Genomic DNA, 18764 nt, shown 5'->3' on the forward strand with positions numbered 1-18764 from the left:
GATAGGAATAATGTGATCAAGGCTAGTCAGCATGGTTTTGTGGAGGGCAGGTCGTGCCTCACAAACCTTATTGAATTCTTTGAAAAGGTGACGAAGGAGGTTGATGAGGGTAAAGCGGTAGATGTGGTATATATGGATTTTAGTAAGGTGTTTGATAAGGTTCCCCATGGTAGGCTACTGCAGAAAATACGGAGATATGGCATTGAGGGTGAGTTGGAGGTTTGGATTAGGAATTGGCTGGATGGAAGAAGACAGAGGGTAGTAGTTGATGGCAAAGTTTCTTCATGGAGTGCCGTTACTAGCGGTGTTCCGCAAGGATCTGTTTTGGGACCATTGCTGTTTGTCATTTTTATAAATGACCTGGAAGAGGGGTTAGAAGGTTGGGTGAGCAAGTTTGCGGATGATACGAAAGTCGGAGGAGTTGTTGACAGTGAGGAAGGATGTGGCAGGTTACAGCAGGATATAGAGAAGCTGCAGAGCTGGGCAGAAAGGTGGCAAATGGAATTCAATGTAGCTAAGTGTGATGTGATTCACTTTGGGAAGAATAACAAAAAGATGGGGTACTGGGTTAATGGTCGGATACTTGGTAGTGTGGATGAGCAGAGGGATCTTGGTGTCCATGTACACAGATCTCTGAAAGTTGCCACCCAGGTAAATAGTGCGGTGAGGAAGGCATATGGCGTACTGGCTTTTATTGGTAGAGGAATTGAGTTCCGGAGTCCTGAGGTCATGATGCAGTTGTATAAGACTCTGGTGCGGCCGCATCTGGAATATTGTGTGCAGTTTTGGTCGCCATACTATAGGAAGGATGTGGAGGCACTGGAACGGGTGCAGAGGAGGTTTACCAGGATGTTGCCTGGTATGGAAGGAAGATCGTATGAGGATAGACTGAGACACTTGGGGCTGTTTTCATTAGAGTAAAGAAGGTTTAGGGGTGACTTGATGATTAGGGGTTTAGATAGGGTTGACCGTGAGAACCTTTTTCCACGTATGGAGTCAGCTATTACGAGGGGGCATAGCTTTAAATTAAGGGGGGGTAGATATAGGACTGAAGTTAGGGGTAGGTTCTTCACTCAGCGAGTCGTAAGTTCATGGAATGCCCTGCCAGTAGCAGTGGTGGACTCTCCCTCTTTATGGGCATTTAAGCGGGCATTGGATAGGTATATGGAGGATAGTGGGTTAGTATAGGTTAGGTGGGCTTGGATCGGCGCAACATCGAGGGCCAAAGGGCCTGTACTGCGCTGTATTCTTCTATGTTCTATGTTCTATAACAGGGATAAACCAATTAGGTGAAAACCTTGCCTTTGTAATGGACTTATTGAAAGCCTTCATATATTTGAAGCTATTTCTATTGACATAGAGAATGGGATGATACAAGAAGTCTTGATCAGAATTCTGGACATACACCTGGCAAAGGTTTGATGCCCTGGCTAATGGATTTCTCCTGGATTAAACTCCCTGTACTCATTAATACCAGGCATACCGTCCTCCTAACTAATATACAAGAATCATTCAGGCAAACATGTGCACCACTTGCTTAAATGCCTTTGTCCAGATATCTATCTCAGACCACACAAGTTAAGGCTGTGAGTAAATCAACAAATTAGAAACAAATGGAATTGGATTAATCTCTCTACATAGCTCATATCTGCCAGACATGCAGTTTTCAATGGAAAAAGACTGTTCCCTGCTCTGTCTCCTCGTCTTTAAAGTTCCTTTCTCTCTCTGTCTTTTGGGAGTCCTGTCTCCTCCATTCTAAATCATGGATAACATTGACCCAAGCAACACATAGGAGAAAGGGCGGCACGGTGGTACAGTGGTTAGCACTGCTGCCTCACAGCGCCAGAGACCCGGGTTCAATTCTCGCCTCAGGCGACTGATGGTGTGGAGTTTGCACATTCTCCCAGGGTCTGCGTGGGTTTCCTCCGGGTGCTCCGGTTTCCTCCCACACTCCAAAGATGTGCAGGTCAGGTGAATTGGCCATGCTAAATTGCCCGTAGTATTAGGTAAGGGGTAAATGTAGGGGTATGGGTGGGTTGCGCTTCGGCGGGTCGGTGTGGACTTGTTGGGCCGAAGGGCCTGTTTCCACACTGTAATGTAATCTAATCTAAAAAAAAGTGAGGACTGCAGATGCCAAGCAACACATAGGTCAGCCCCATTCTGCATACGGAGACAGGATATGATGATTCTGATGGCTCCCTAGTGTCAAACATTCCGCCAATATTTACTGTTTGACATATGAATAAATGATGGAATGGTGAGTTATTGGCGAGCTGAGGATCTTCCTGAAATAACTTCATGAAGACCATCACCAAGTCACCCTTTATTTACACGTGGAGAGTACAAGACACTGACCCAGCTCCCTCTGAGCTAATTCCTAGATTGAACAGAACCCCTGACATGCCTGTTCTTATCTGTCAGCCTGGGCTCTCTGATTGGACCAGATTACCAGCCCCAATCAGGGAACTCATATTCTATGAGGTCCACCTGGTTGACCTCATCTTGATCCCTACACTTCCCTTGCTGCATTTTGGCAAAATGAAGAAAGCCACAGATCTTATGTCCTTTGTGAGGCTGTAAACAAGGTTTCTCATCTCAGGCCTACTGAGAGAAGCTATTGTGCATACTGTAACGACATGGAGCCAATAACCCTCTCACAAGGATCCCTCTATTTATTTCCTCCGGTTAAAGATGAGGCCATTTCAGCTTCTTACCTCATTAAGTGGCAGATTTTGAGTCGAAATGCATCGCAGTCTTCACCGGTGGCTTCCCGATACGTTCGAAGGTCAAGGAAAACAGCCTGACACTGTGTTCGCACATGCTGTTTAACTTTCCGGGTACTGATTCAGTGACAGCTAACACAGGAATTCTTCGAGCTTGATTCCCCTTTAACTTATAAACAGAAAAGCCTGCACTCTAACCGATTGAGGTAATTTCTAGTCAAGCCTTTCTCTTAAGCCACTTTCTTTTATAGTAGGTTGCCACACTTGATTCGAGACATGGTTAATTTTGATTTCTGCAGAAAGATTTCTTTTTAAATGAGAATTAAACAGGTTGCAGGGAATTCTCTCCTGCTACTGAGATGGAGGTAAGCAAGCTAGTTTCACATAGGAAACCTCAAATACCTTTAACAGCAAGAAATGCTACCCACATTCCAATTGCCATTTTTGAACACAGATATTTCTTTCACCAGTTCACACAGTAAGTTCGAAACCTATGTCTACTGATACTGGAAATTTGAAATTGAATGAAAAATGCTGGAAACATTCAGCAGGTCCAGCAGCATCTGTGGGGTAAGGACAAAGCTAATATTTTAGGTCTCTCACCTTTCACCAGGAAGCTTCACTCTTCACATTCATCATTACCCGCCTTTGTGAAGCAGAGTCTGCGTACACCCCAAATCAGAAAATCGACTGGAATAAAGGCTGTAAATCTGAAATAAGTACAGAGAATGGTGGAGAAACTCACCAGGTCTGGCTGCATCGTGGAGAGAGAAACATAGTTAATGTTTTGAGCCCAGGATGATTCTTTGAACAGAAAAACACCGGACTCGAAACGTTAAGTTGGCTTCTTTCTCCATTTATGCTGCCAGATCCATTGAGATTCTCCAGCATCTTCTGACTTTGTTTCAGAAAATCTACTGATTTCAAGATCAAGAGGAAGCCTCCAACTGAATCCTGTTAAATAATCTTTTAACTTTACCCCGATTTGGAATACAGTACTTTTCCATGTCTGCTGACACATATAGAAGGTGTTCTCAATCTTGCTCAGCAGGAGTTAAAGGCCTGGGGTGCTAAACATTGACAGGACTGGTCTCTAGACTGGTGAAAATCAACATCAGGAACACCTTGACAGTATTAACAAAGAGAGGTATTGAGAATCCACAAAAGTTTAATCACCCCTTCGCTCCCTTTTACACAACATGTATTCTATACCAAACAGGCATCACCACCAAGACCTTTCTTAAATCAAATGCATCTTCTTAAAAAGATGATTACATTTTTTGAAATTTTGTTTCCTCTACCAATTAAGTTGCGAAGATAAGTTAAGAAAAACTGTTCAATCTGATCTGATAGCAGTGGAGACTCCGAGAGTTGAGGTTTATATTTTTTTTTTGGCCTCCAATACAATAGTCACTGAGTAGGAATGTCGAACTAATGGTACAGGCAATGACAGAGTGAAGTAGGGTTAGAGATCAGTGCTAGGCTCTGCCTTTTGCTGATTTAGAATGGGGCTGGAACCTATGCTTAATACCTAACTCCAGGAATGACAGGTGGGCATCAATAACTGCCCATACAGAGTGGGCAGCTAACCCAGCGGCCATTTAAGGCTCTGGGTGGTGGTGCATCACCGCCTCCCGGAGCATTGGCAGACTGAGAAACCCTGAATGCCACGGAGGCCTTTCTGCCTGGATGGTGCAGGCTGTCACTGGGGCACATCACCCCAGTGCCAGAGTGGGGAGTGTCTGCATGAAGCCAGTTTTAAGTTAAGCTTTTAAAATATAGAAGTGAGGGGTGGGGGACTTCTATGTTAAAGCACCTTCTCATACCATCTGTCAAAAGCTAATGTGACTTTCCCAATTTCCAAGTTGGAAGGCCTTGGATTGTCTCCTCAGCTTCAAGAGACCGCCCACCTCTCTAATTGGTTGGAAAACCTGCCCATTGGCCATTAATTGACTGTTCTGGATAAAACTGGAAAGAGTGAATGTTTCCCACATAGTGCTGGTTCATTCACTCCAAACCACTACCATCAGGCTGAAATGATGCCCTAAGGGAAAAGCTAGTCCCCTAGTTGTCATCGGTCCAGAGGATAGGTCATGGCTGATATGTAGCCAATCCACAGATGACAGGATGATGTATGCAGGCTGGCCAGATGGGCAGAAGAATGGCAAATGGATTTTAATGCTGCAAAGTGTGAAGTGATGCACTGTGGGAGAACTGGCACGGCACGGGGGTATAGAATGCATGGGAGCACCCTGGGAAGTACAGAGGGTCAAAGGGACCTTTGCATGTCCACAAATTCTTGAAAGGAACAGCATGGGTGGTTAAGGCAGCATATAGGATACTTGCCTTTATTAGTCAAGGAATTGAATATAAGAGGAGGGAGGTTATGATGGAGCTGTACAAGATGGCAGCTAGGCCACAGGTGGTGTATACAGTTCTGGTCATCACACCATGATATGATTGCACTAGAGCGGCTGTAGAGGAGATTCACCAGGACGTTGACTGAGCTGGAACAATTCAGCAATGAAGAGAGAGACTAGGTAGGCTAGGCTTAATTTCCATAGATCAGAGAAGGCTGATGGTGTTTGAGATGTTCTAAATTATGAAGTGTATCAATAGGGTAGATAGGGAAAAACATTTCCCTTTAGTAGAGGGATTAGAAAAAGAAGAGGGGTCATAGATATAAGGTAAATGGCATATAGGGGATTTAAGAAAGAATTCTTTCACCTGGAGGTTAATGAATATCTGGAAATGACTACCTGAAAAGAGTGTTAGAAGAAGGAATCATCACAATATTTAACAACTACATAGATGATTACTTGAAGTACCAGAGCATACATATAAATGAGCCAAATGCTGGAAAACGGGACAAGAGTAGGTAGGAGGTTGATAAACAGCACGAACACGATGGGCTGAAGGGCCTCTTTCTGTGCAGTAAAACTCTGTGTCTATGATTCTATGACTAAGTGAGTGACCAAAAGAGAGTCAAACAATTATTGGCTTTTCCAAATGAAGATTGTTCAATTGTGTAAGAGGACCAAAAGGATATATCAACAGAAGCTTTCCTGCGAGTTCAGTAGATGGCAGGTACCATCGATGCATTAGGAGGACCATCCTTGGCACCTGACTGTTAGTCATCTCCCCTTCATTGTCTGGAAATCAAGAAGGACAGGTTAGACACAGTACGCAACTCCCAATCAAGGCAATATAAAACAGGCCCTTCATTAGCACCAGCTTTCATTTCTTCTTCAATTTTACTTATTAGCCTGCGCTCCCCAAACCTATTCCCATTGGGACCTCATTTTGAAAGTTGCCACAATCTCCAAGTGACAATGGTCAAGGTGAAAAGGGAGAACTAATGGATAGGCTGGGACTTTATTCACTGGAGTGTACAAGATTGAGGGGTGACCGTATAGAGGTTTATAACATCATGAGGCGTACAGATAAGATGAATGGCAGGTGTCTTTTCCCTCGGGTGGGAGATTTCAAAACTGGGAGGCATATTTTTAAGGTGAGAGGAGAAAGAATTTTTAAAAAGTTATGAGGGGTAACATTTTTTACGCAGAGAGAGTGGTTGATGTGTGTAGCTATCCAGCACCTCAATGACTTCCATGTTGCTTTCTCAACCTTTCTTTCCTCGTACCAGCACTCACTAAACCAGCAGCTTTCAACCAATGTGCCGTGGCAACTGGTATGTTGTCAGAATTGTCCAAGTGTGTCGTGAAATTCTGTACAAAGGTGTGGAAATTCTACACAAAATAAACAGAAGAACTGTGGATTCTGGAAATCAGAAGCAGAAACAGAAACAGAAATTGCTGAAAATTGCAACATTAAATCAGAGTTAATGTTGCAGGTCCAGTTCTGAAGAGGAGTCAGCGGGACCCAAAACGTTAACACTTCTTTCTCTCCACAGATGCTGCTGGACTTGCTGAGTTTTTCCACTAATTTCTGTTTTTGTTAAGGAAATTCCATGTTCATCTTAAACAATTTAAACAAAAACAGAAACCAAAACTCGCGAAAATTAATCGTCAAATTAAAAGTGAGGTATCGATCTCTCAAGTCTGAAAACGCACAACTATTCTAAATGTGCAGGCCAGGGAGAAATTTAAGATCTCATGGATAGTTTAAACTAGAGCCCAAGAAACTGTGCTTGCATGCTTTTTGTTAAAATGAGACAAACTAAACTGGAGGGAGCGCTTGTCAGGAACAAGATTTTCCTTGGCCCTCTCATCAATTGCTCCCTCGATCAAAAGGGTCTGCACACCCCAGGTTTCCCTCTAAACTGCAATTTACTCAACTTGATGTTCTGCTCTGTTCCATTTACAGTATAACCTTGATTATCCAAACAAGATGAGCGGTGAGTATTTTGTTCGGATAACTGATCGTTCGGATAATCGATCTGATCGTAAATGAACAATAATAATTTATGAGTGCCAGTTATCCGAGCATTTCTCGGTTATCCAGCAATGCATTGTTTGACTGATAACTGGATGCTGAATTGCCTAATGCTGTTTTTATGGGACCTTGAGATCTTGTTCGGCTAATTGATGTTCGGATAATCGAGGTTCTACTGGAATGTTTATTATGTATCGGTTCAGTTCAGCGTGTGGAACAGATTTAGGTCCATGAATAGTTGAGTTGGGCAGATTTTGAAAATGTGCCATTATGAAAACTAAATATTAGAATCCCATAGAAGCAGGCCATTAATTCCACGAAGCATCCCTCCCAATCCACCTAGCCCAGACACTATTGACAACCAAAGCCAATCCACCTAATCTGCACTGTGGGAGGAAACCAATGCAGACATGGGGAGAATGTACAAACTCCACACGGATAATCCTAGGGAGGAATCAAACGCAGGTCCCTCGCACAAGGAAACAGTAGTGCTAACCACTAAGCCACCATGCTGCCCTATTAATCTTAATGCTTATGATCCTTCTTTAGCTTGTTGTATGCTCTGTGTTGCAACCTCTCGAGTAAGACTGCAACCATAGTAAATGCAAATAACTGACATTTATAAGCAATCAATGCAGCTCAAAAAAATGGGTGTGTCGTGGAATCCTTTGTTTCATTGAAGCATGCTGTATAACTGAAAAAGTTGGGAATGACTGTCTTAAAACCCTTGGGAGTTTCCAGCTAAGGTATATGTTAATGAAGGAAAGATTTTTACAAAGTGGTGAAGCAGTATCAAAGACAACAGTATTTACAACTCACTAACACTGAAGTCCTTGGTAGTGACCTCATGAAGAACGGAGCAGATTTAATGTACAAAATTACGTTCTGTGCACAACTATGCCTGAATACCAATGGATACACTGGAGGCCTGCACATGTTTACTTCATGACTGGATGTCAAACATTGCTATCCACCGTAAATATATTGGTCAGCTCGCAATTCAGTTGACTCGCCATTTCCAAAGGCCACCATTAAACTCCAAAGGTCAAGTGCTCTGAGGAGTACATAAACTTTGCTGAAACTCGCACATAAACATTGGAGAAGGATTGGCAACAACATGTTACTGAGCTTTACCACATTCACACAGAAAGAAAGGAATAGGTGTGGTCCAGATGCCAGGGCCAATCTGTAGAGAGTGAGGGTGATATAAACAGAAGATGGATATCAATCACAGCTGTAAGTTTAATCCTAGCGTGCACAAAGGCTGAATGTTCATGTTGCTAAGCAAAACAAATGATTTATGATCATTCCCCCCTTGACCAGCATTTCTAGGTGTGAGGGTGAGTCATGGGGCAACATTTCAAATGATGTCAGAGTTGGGAGGCACAGAAGATTAGGACTGGACAGCACTGTGTCAGTTTGTCAGCACATTCTGGTCTCCAGTCTACTTTCACAGACTCCAGGTTGGCCATGTGATGGCTACCTGCAGCAGGCAGTGGGTAAGATACTGAAACCAGTAAAGAACCATTTTGGCCAATGTTTTGATGCCAACTGGATTTGTCCCAAGGCCTGGACATGCTGACTGTAAACTTAGGGAACGGTTCACCGAACATTGCAGCCGGGCCCGAGGGGCCAACCTGACCTCCCAGTCACCACCCATTTCGATTCCCCTTCCTACTCCCTTTCTGACATAACCATCCTTGGCCTCCTCCATGGCCACAATGAACCACACCACAAATTGGACGAACAACACTTCATCTTTCACCTAGGCAGCCTACAGCCTGAAGGACTCAATATTGAGTTCTCCAATTGCAAATAACCTCCCTTCCCATTCCCAGACTCCCTTCCCAGCCCCTTCCCCTCCCTTCTACTCTTCCCTACCACCAACAGGATTAATTCCGCCCATTGACCAACTAGGTTGTACCCTCTACCTGTCTTCAACTATCCCCACATCAGTAACCTACCCCCTCCACCCCCTTTAAGTGCAACTTCTCCTGCATCCACCACCAGTCCTGAAGAAGGGTTACACCTAAAACATTGACTTTTCCACCTCCTGATGCTGCCTGGAATGCTGTGTTCTTCCAGCCTCCTGCCTATCTATCATAGCCTACTGGAGGCAGTGATCTATATGGACTTCAGTAAGGCCCATGGGAGACTGGTTAGCAAGGTTAGATCTCATGGAATACAGAGAGAACTAGCCATTTGGATACAGAACTGGCTCATAGGTAGAAGACAGAGGGTGGTAGTGAAGGGTTGTTTTTCAGACTGGAGGCCTGTGACCAGTGGAGTGCCACAAGGATCGGTGCTGGGTCCACTACTTTTTGTCATTTACAAAAATGATTTGGATGTGAGGGTAAGAGGTATAGTTAGTAAGTTTGCAGATGAGACCAAAGTTGGAGGTGTAGTGGACAGCAAAGAGGGTTACCTCAGATTACAGCAGGATCTTGACCAGATGGGCCAATGGGCTGAGAAGTGGCAGATGGAGTTTAATTTAGATAAATGTGAGGTGCTGCATTTTGGGAAAGCAATTCTTAGCAGGACTTATACACTTCATGGTAAGGTCCTAGGGAGTGTTGCTGAACAAAGAGACCTTGGAGTGCAGGTTCATAGCTCCTTGAAAGTGGAGTCACAGGTAGATAGGATAGTGAAGAAGGCATTCAGTATGCTTTCTTTTATTGGTCAGAGTATTGAGTACAGGAGTTGGGAGGTCATGTTGCTGCTGAACAGGACATTGGTTAGGCCACTGTTGGAATATTGCAAGAAATTCTGGTCTCCTTCCTATCGGAAAGATGTTGTGAAACTTGAAAGGTTCAGAAAAGATTTACAAGGAAGTTGCCAGGATTGGAGGATTTGAGCTATAGGGAGAGGCTGAACACGCTGGGGCTGTTTTCCCTGAAGCATCAGAGGTTGAGGGGTGACCATATAGACGCTTACAAAATCATGAGGGGCATGGATAGGATAAATAGACAAAGTCCTTTCCCTGGGATCGGAGAGTCCAGAGCTAGAGGGCATAGGTTTAGGGTGAGAGGGGAAAGATATAAAAGAGACCTAAAGAGCAACCTTTTCACACAGAGGGTGGTACGTGTATGGAATGAGTTGCTAGAGGAAGTGGTGGAGGCTGGTACAATTGCAACATTTAAAAGGCATTTGGATGGGTATATGAAATAGGAAGGGTTTGGAGGGATATGGGCCGGGAGCTGGCAGGTGGTACTAGATTGGGTTGGGATATCTGGTCAGCGTGGATGGGTTGGACCGAAGGGTCTGTTTCCATGCTGTACATCACTATGTCTCTATGGCACTCATTTAATCACCTCCATAATGGCAGTCACGCACTGTAGTCACACTTTGTTTTGAAAGATGAAGTATGTTTGGAGAAAGCCGCCATCTTGAAGTCGCATCTTTCCCTCCCTGTCTCAACAGCGCCCAACTCAAGAATGGGGCTGCAGCTCTCTCAAGGCTGGAAGGCCTCAATGACCAATGAAAGCACGCCGACCCTCCTTATTGGCTGCCTTTTCCAAAATGGAGTCACTCATTGTTGCAATTCAGAGATGACACTAGTTTCTCACTGCGCAACATGTTTGACAAGGATTTTAAAACATCTCTGCAAACACCAAATTTTCTGCACCCACAGGTTTACATGAACCCCAGCAGTAGTTGCTGCAGTGTCTATTTACTTTGCGCTGAGCTCACACCCAGGCATAACTAATCAAGTACCATGACCAGATGCACACAATCAAATACAGAACAGCTTTATTAGATTAGATTACCTACAGTGTGGAAACACGCCATATGGGCCAAACAGTCTACAGTGACCCTCCGAAGAGAAACACACCCAGACCCACTTCCCTCTGACTAATGCACCTAACACTATGAGCAATTTAGCACAGCCAATTCACCTAACCTGTGCAGCTTTGGACTATGGGAGGAAACCCATGCAGACATGGAGAGAATGTGCAAACTCCATACAGACAATCACCCGAGGCTGGAATCAAACCTGGGTCCCAGGTGCTGTGAGGCAGCAGTGTTAACCACTGAGCCACTGATGAACACCACAGTGATTGGATGCCAAGGTGATGTAGTGGTCAAGACTTGGAAATGCTCCCAATATCAAGGCCCTGATCCCAAGGTGAAAATTTCAGCCCTTACTCCTCAATGGTGACAGTGTGGACATAACAATGTCTACTAGAGGAGTAAAAGGAAAAATAAGTCAGTCAGTCTCCCTGCTTGTGATTGCTTGCTGATACAAGCCATGACAAAATTCACAGATCATAGTAGTGGGTTGGTACTGAAAGAGGCCATTCAGCCCATCATGCCTGCATTGGCTGGTTAAAAGAACATCGTTACCCATTCAGTCGGGTAATGTTTCTGACACTATCATCACTCCCCACACACCTGGCCCTCACCCATCCCCCTCCACCGCTCCCCTTCACCCCCAACCACTCCCCCTCACCATATACTTTGACGGAGGTGCAGCCCCAAAGTATTGTGGTGTAGGTAGCATGTTACTCCACATTTTGCATTGCCAGAGAAATCTCTACAGTGTTGTGTGTGTTGAGTACCTATATGAAGAAAGACTAGTCAGATTAGGTACCAGAGCCCGGTGGGACCATGAGTCACCAGAAGAAAGGGGAAAAGAAACAGACTAAATTAGAACGCCAAAAGTAAACTGTTTTTTCCTTGTAGCAGGTTATTAAACCAAAAGCAATGGTGAAACACTTCTGCAAATGCGCTAACTCTGCCAATTATATATGTGGGTTCTTGAAAGACTCCAGGCGTGTGGAAACTTCCAGATGAGGCCTTCACATCTCTTAAAATGGAAAACAGCTGCAGATTGGCCAACACTTAAAAGAGCAGCTGTTGTGCACTTTCCCAGGAGTCAAATCATTAACCACATGAGATTTAGCATCCTGCTGCTGAGGGGTAATACTTTTATCAACTGAAGCAGCAGGCAAAAATATTCAAAGAGTTAAAATCTCAAACTGATGGTCCCACATGGAACAATGACATTGTTTTTGTGCAGCTGTTCGCTGCTCAGAGCAACGTAAAGTATCAGCAACAAAAGTTTGCATTTATATAGTGCCTATAGTGCAGGATAGCACCTGCAAGCACTACATATAATATGACGCTGAGCCACGTGATGAAACACTAGGACAGATAGCTAAAAACTGGAAGTAAGAGTGGATTTTTTTGAGAAATCTCTTAAAGGAAGGACATAGGCCAAGCAAGCTATGTGGGCAAATTTAATGATCTAAATAGGTGAACGCATTTAAAATAGTGGATGCACAGGTGTGCAAAGATTTTGGAGAGCTGTAAAGAGCAAAGCAATCAAGGCTTTTGCAAACAAAATTGAGATTTATGAAATTCAAATCTTGTGGGAGAGTGGGCTGGTGTAGGACAGTGGACGTTGAGATCCTGGGTGATTGAAATCTGGTGTAAGTTATTGTGAATGGAGAAGATATTTGGATGTGCCAAAGTCTGTGGAGGATGGAAGATTGGAGTTCAGCCAGGCATGTTAGAATCGTCAAGAACAGCAGGTAACTCTGGCATCAAGGAGTGTTCCATCAGCAATGCGGATACTCTAACAGCACCCACCCTCCTCCAAAGATGACCGTAGACTGGAATTCACCACTGCTCATGACCTCAATATGCCTCTGCCAAGAATATTGTGGACAATTTGGGTGAACACATTCCAGCCAAGATATATAGGTTTAACAGGATGTTACCACAAATGAAGAACTCCAGTTGTGAGGGGAACTTGGAAACATTTGGATATTTTTCTCTTTGGAATAATTCACAGGTGATCGGGTAGATGTGTTGAAAGTGAGAAGAAGTTTGTACAGAAACAAACATTGAAACATTGGAAACAGGAACAATATGGTGGCTGATCATCTAACGCAGTACCCTGTTCCCACCTTTTGAACACCTTCTTGAAAACGTACAATGTTTTTGTCTCAACCTCTTTCTGTGTCAGTGAATTCCACAGGCTCACCACTCTCTGGGTGAAGGAATCTCTCCTCATCTCAGTCCTAGACAGCCAACCCCATACCTTTAGACTGTGAGCGTAGGTTCTGGATTCTCTAGTCCGCCAGAACATCCTTCCTGCGTTTATCTTATCTCGTTCTTTTAGAATTTTATAACATTCCATGAGATGCACTCCCTTCATTTTTCTAAACTCCCATGGGTATAATAAAAAAAAACTTTGGATGCTGAAGATCTGAAATAAAAACAGAAATTGCTGGAGAAACTCAGCAGGTCTGGAAGCATCTGTGGAGAGAAAACAATGCTAATATTTTGAGTTCAGTGAGCCTTTTCTAGAATGGATAGCAGCTGGGAAAGGATGGCATTTATACCAATGACAGGGGGGTAGGGGTGCGGGACAGGACAACAGGACTGAAGAGGTAGAAGGTGAGGGAGCCCCTACCTTATCACTGTATTTCCCATGCCTAACCAATCTAGCCTGCACATCCCTGGACATCATGGGCAATTTAGCATGGCCATTCCATCTAACCTGCACATCTTTGAACTGTGGGAGGAAATCAGAACACTCAGAGGAAACCCACGCAGACACGGAGAGAATGTGCAAACTCCACACAGACAGTTGCCCAAAGGTGGAATCGAACCCAGATCCCTGCTGCTATGAAGCATTACTACTAACCAACTTGTCACTGTGCCATCCCATTGTTCAAATTGATCCAGTCTCTGTTCACATGTTTTTGTTTGATTTGATTTGACATACTGATGTCACATGTACCTAGGTACAGTGAAAAGTTTTGTTTTGTGTGCACTACAGCCAGATCATACCAAACAAAATGCATGTTATAGTTATAGTTGCAGAGAAGGTAAGCTAAGAGCGAGATCAACATGAATTTTAACATGTCCAGTCAGAAGTCTAATAACAGCAGGGGTGAAGCTGTTCTTGAACTGTCAGTCCTGCTAACCCAGGAAACAGTCTGGTAAACTTTCACTGCACTCCCTCCAGAGCCAGAACATCCTTCTGCAGATAAAGGGACCAAAACTGCACACAATACTCCAAATATGAGCTCATCAAGACCCTGTCCAATTGCAATAAGACACTCCTGCTCCTGCACTTGAATCCTCTCTGATCAACATATCATTTGCCTTTATCACAGCCCTCTGCACCTAAATGTTTACTTTCAGCAATTGATGTACAAGGACACCCACATCTTGTTGTATCATCCCCTCCCCCAATTTATTGCCATTCAGATAATAATCTGCCTTCCTCTTTTTTGCTGCCAAAATGGATAACCTCACATTCATCCACATTATCCTTCATCTGTCATTTATTTACCCACTTACTCAACTTGTCCAAATAACACTGAAGCATATCTGCATCCTCCTCACAACTCACCTTCCCTCCCAACTCATCAGCTTTGTGTTGTCTGCAAACTTGGAGATATTACATTAGTGCCTTCATTTGAATCATCAAATATATATTATCAGTAGTTGAAGTCCAAACACTGGTTCCTGCCATACCTCACTAGTCACTGACTCCCACTATGTATTCCCACTCTTGGGGCCCTGTCTGCCAACTTGCCCTCTATTCTTGTCAGTACACAGCCCCCAGTCCCATGTGCTTTAATTTTACCTGCCAATCTCCTTTGTGGGACCTTAACAAGATCCTTCTGAAAGTTCAAGTGAACCATATTCTCTGGGTCTCCTACTTATCAACTCTCTGAACAGTACCGGAAAGGTTGAAAAGCACGAATTCCTTTTTGTAAATCCGTGCTGACTCTGTCAGATCCTGTCACTGTTTTCCAAGAGCTCTGCTATTAAATCTTTTATAACGGACTCTAGCATTCTCCCGACTACCAATGTCAACTCATAATTCCCTCTTCTTCTCTACCACTTTTTGTTAAAGAGCAGGGTTATATTGGCTCCCTTCCAATCAATAGAAACTGTTGCAGAGTCTGTGGACTCTTGAAAATCATCACCAATACATCTTATATTTCTAGGCCTACTTCCTTAAGTACTCTGGGATACAGACTATCAGACCCTGGGGATTTATTAGCCTTTAATCCCATCAATTTGCCCAACGGCATTTCCCTACTAATCCTGATTTCCTTCCATTCTTTCTTCTCCTTGAGACCCAGTGTTCCCCAATGTATTTGCAACATTCCTTGTGTCCTCGTTTGTGGAGACAAAAGCAAAGTGCTACCTTATGGATCAGCAATCTCTTTGCCCATCCCCTATTGTAAATACCCCTGTTTCCAACTGAAAGTAACCTACATTTCACTTAACAAACCTTTTTCTCTTCACATACAAATAGAAGCTTTTACAATCAATTTGTATGTTACCACAATTTTACTCTTCTAACTCTATTTCCCTCCTCTTAGTCAATCTCTTTGTCGTCCTAAACTGCACCCAATCCTCAGGTCTGTTGTTTTTATTTTGGCCAATATGTATGCCCCTTCCTTGGATTTAATACTATCCTTAAAATTGCCTTGTTCGTCATGGTTGAGCCACCTTGCCAGTTTCAGTTTTGTGCCAGACAGGAATAAAGAATTGTTGCCGTTCCTCCATACACTTTTTAAATGTTTGCCATTGGCTGTCTACCATCATCCCTTTAAGTAACATCCCCATTATATCCTAGCCACTCATGCCTCAAACCCTTAAATTCAGGACCCTAGTCTCAGAATCAACTACATCACTCACCACCTTAATGAAGAATTCGATCATATTATGGTTACTCTTCTCGAAGGGGCCTTGACAACCAGGATGCCAATTATTTACTTCTCATTTTGTAATACTTAGTCTATGATGCCAGTTCTCTGGTTGGTTCCTCAACATAATCATCCAGAAAATCAACTCACATATGGTCCAGAAATTCCTCCTCTGCAGTATTGTTACATCGTTACTCAACTGAGAGAAAACATTCCCTTTGGCAAATGGATCAATAAGAAGAGGAGATAACGGTAAAATCACTTCCAAAACATCAAGGGAGAGATGAAGAAGGATGCTTTCACTCCAAACAGGATTGTTGAAATCTGGAATATTCCAGCTTACAAGATGATGAAAGGCATTATAGCACATTGGTGGGACTCCATCAGAAATATGAAGGTTAGTTGTGGTCTCCTTTCAGGAGGAAGGATATATTCGCTGCAGAGGGAGTACAACAAATGTTCATTGGACTGCTCCCTGGGATGGTGGGTTTACCCTACGAAGAGAGATCGAGGAGACTGGCTTGTGGTTCTCTAGGCTTTGGAAGAGCAAGAAGGGATCTCATTGAGACATACAGGACTTTGACAGGGTTCAACAGGTTGGATGCAGGAAGAAGGCTTCCCTTGGCTGGGGAGGATCTACAGCCGGGGGCATTTGCTCTCATAAGGTACTTAGGACTGAGGTAAGATGGCATTTCTACACACAGAAGAGGTAAATCTTATGCATTCTCTGCCCCAAAGAGCAGTGGAGGTTCAGTCATCAAATATTTTCAAGTTAGAAATTGATGGATTACTAGACATTAAAGGCATCAACGGGTATGGGGATGGAGCAGGAAAATTATGTTGAGGTAGAACATCAGTCACACTCTAACTGAGCAATCAGGCGAGAACAAGATCTGTAATGGAGGAATGTGAGTGAATTTTTCGTTTTTTTGGGGAGAGTATAGGTTCCAGCCAAATAGAAAAGGCACACCATTGGCCACTTGGTGGGAGGTTGGGTTGAAAAAAAAAAGAAATTGCTGAAAAAGCAGTAGGCAAATTTAACAGAATGTTATTGTAATTGTAGTAGCCTCCTGGCTGCTAAAACACAGATAGATTGCTAACTTGGTGGGGGTTGGGATGTTCCTCGGTTGCCATTTTAAACACCAAACGAATCTAAAAAAATGGAGGTGCAGTTGTGGTGTCCAGTAGATTTTTCTCCATTCTGGTAGATTTTTACAGAGTGGTGAAGCAGGCTCCCTGTTTCATGTCCTTGGACAAAAAAACAATGGGCACTTTCCTAGCACAGTTCCAGCACAGCCAAAGGAAGTTGCTGTTCTTCAACCCGTGTTTGGACCCAAACAAAAGTAAAACCTGATCCTCTCGTCAACTAATGATTAAAATCCAAATTACACGAGGGCATAACTGCACCAATGTTGCTGATGAGATCTCTTCTCTCTTGCTCACCTTCTTTGGAAGGCAGCAGTACAAGTTGGAATTTCTTGTTCATTAGCCAAAATACCCCAACAACCATCAGCTTTTAATGAACAAACTGGGGCTGAGGAACTGGGTCTTACTCTGCCTTGCTATGGGGAAGCTTAAGTATACAGAGAGACTGGTGTCTTATTGAATACACAATGACTAATTTCTGTCATCAAACTCAACAGTTCAGTTACAAAACAAACTTTCTAAGTTGCTGATTTCCGATCAGGGATTTTCCTGCCTTGAGGTAATTTGTTAACTCCACTCCTATAACCAGTTGTCGGCCAGCTTCTCAGCTTCTTCTAAAGCTGAATATGTCACTGCAATCAAGCTCCATACACTCACCTTCCTGTTTCCAACCTGAAATCCAGTTTCTGCTTTGTCCTCATTATCAAACTAAATCCAGAGGAAAGAAAACGTGACTCATGGTATCCTTGGTGAATGACCCAGCAGGATGTTAACGTGTACTTGGCCTTCTTGCTCACACCGTAACAACATGGTTAAAGAACTCATTCTCTTCTGTTATTCCTCCTTTGTGGGCTATATCTGTTGGACTGCTTGGTTCTGCTCCTGTTTCGGTTGTGACAACAGACCTCCGGCAATGGCTTCTTCAGAATGGCAAAATCAGTGTTTCCCCGAATTCCCTTCACCCTTACACATTGCTCCTTAGCGATGTCTAAATGGGCTACAGCTTTCTGGTCTATGCTTATGCTTCCCAGGTGTACCTTCCAGCCACCACCTTTACTGCTACATTGCACTGTCAAATCACACGTCCAACATCAAGACATTAACTCTGGCAACCTAAAGCCAGCGGAAAGAATCCTCCATTCTTACCACGGATTCCACAACTCTCCCCAGCAACTCGCACAGCTTCAAATCACTGGTGCACAAATTTGCTAAGCTGCTAGATCCTGACTTAAGCTTCACACATGGCATCCATTATTTCTATGTTTCACCCTCTGCGGAGAATCATTACAGAGTAGAAGGAGGCCATCCGGCCCACTGTGCCTGCACTGCTTATATTACCTACAGCTAATCTTCTGCTTTTCCCACCATTTCTACCCAAACCATCCAATGTCCTGGTGAAAGCCTGAATGGGACCTGCCTCCACCTCATCTCCAGGGGTGCATTCCAGACCCTGATGTGTACACACCATTTTCAATCTCCTTCTTTTACAAGTGGGAACAGCTTCTCCCCATCTTGTCTACACAGCCCACTCCCGATTTTGGAAACTGATCAGATCTCTTCTCAGTAACATTCTCTCCAAGGGTAACAGTCCCAACTTCTTCAATGTATCTTCCCAGCTATTGCTGAATGTGACCCCATCAGCTCAAGGGTAATTAAGGATGGGCAATAAATGTTCACCTGGCCTGCAGCACCTACATCTTGTGCCGGAATTTTAAAAAAACACAACAACTGATGAAATCCTGCTCCATGCTGATCTCCTCCAACATTACCTTCCCAAGATCAAGAAAACATCATAGGCCACATTTTGGTCCCAACTATG

General features: G+C 43.7%; 1 protein-coding gene across 6 annotated transcripts in view; it reads right to left on the minus strand.

The window, feature by feature from the left end:
• rasgrp3 (RAS guanyl releasing protein 3 (calcium and DAG-regulated)) overlaps nucleotides 1-18764 on the minus strand; it is a 145503-nt gene that overhangs the window by 55212 nt on the left and 71527 nt on the right. For all 6 annotated transcript variants that reach the window (XM_043695504.1, XM_043695506.1, XM_043695507.1 and 3 more), the window contains exons 3-4: nucleotides 5773-5875; nucleotides 2715-2777 (exon numbers count right to left, since the gene is read on the minus strand). In XM_043695504.1, the coding sequence (XP_043551439.1) occupies nucleotides 2715-2777; nucleotides 5773-5875 (166 nt within the window). The remainder of the gene's footprint in view (nucleotides 1-2714; nucleotides 2778-5772; nucleotides 5876-18764) is intronic.

This window comes from Chiloscyllium plagiosum, chromosome 9 (genome assembly GCF_004010195.1).
Source record: "Chiloscyllium plagiosum isolate BGI_BamShark_2017 chromosome 9, ASM401019v2, whole genome shotgun sequence".
Classification (NCBI taxonomy): domain Eukaryota; kingdom Metazoa; phylum Chordata; class Chondrichthyes; order Orectolobiformes; family Hemiscylliidae; genus Chiloscyllium; species Chiloscyllium plagiosum.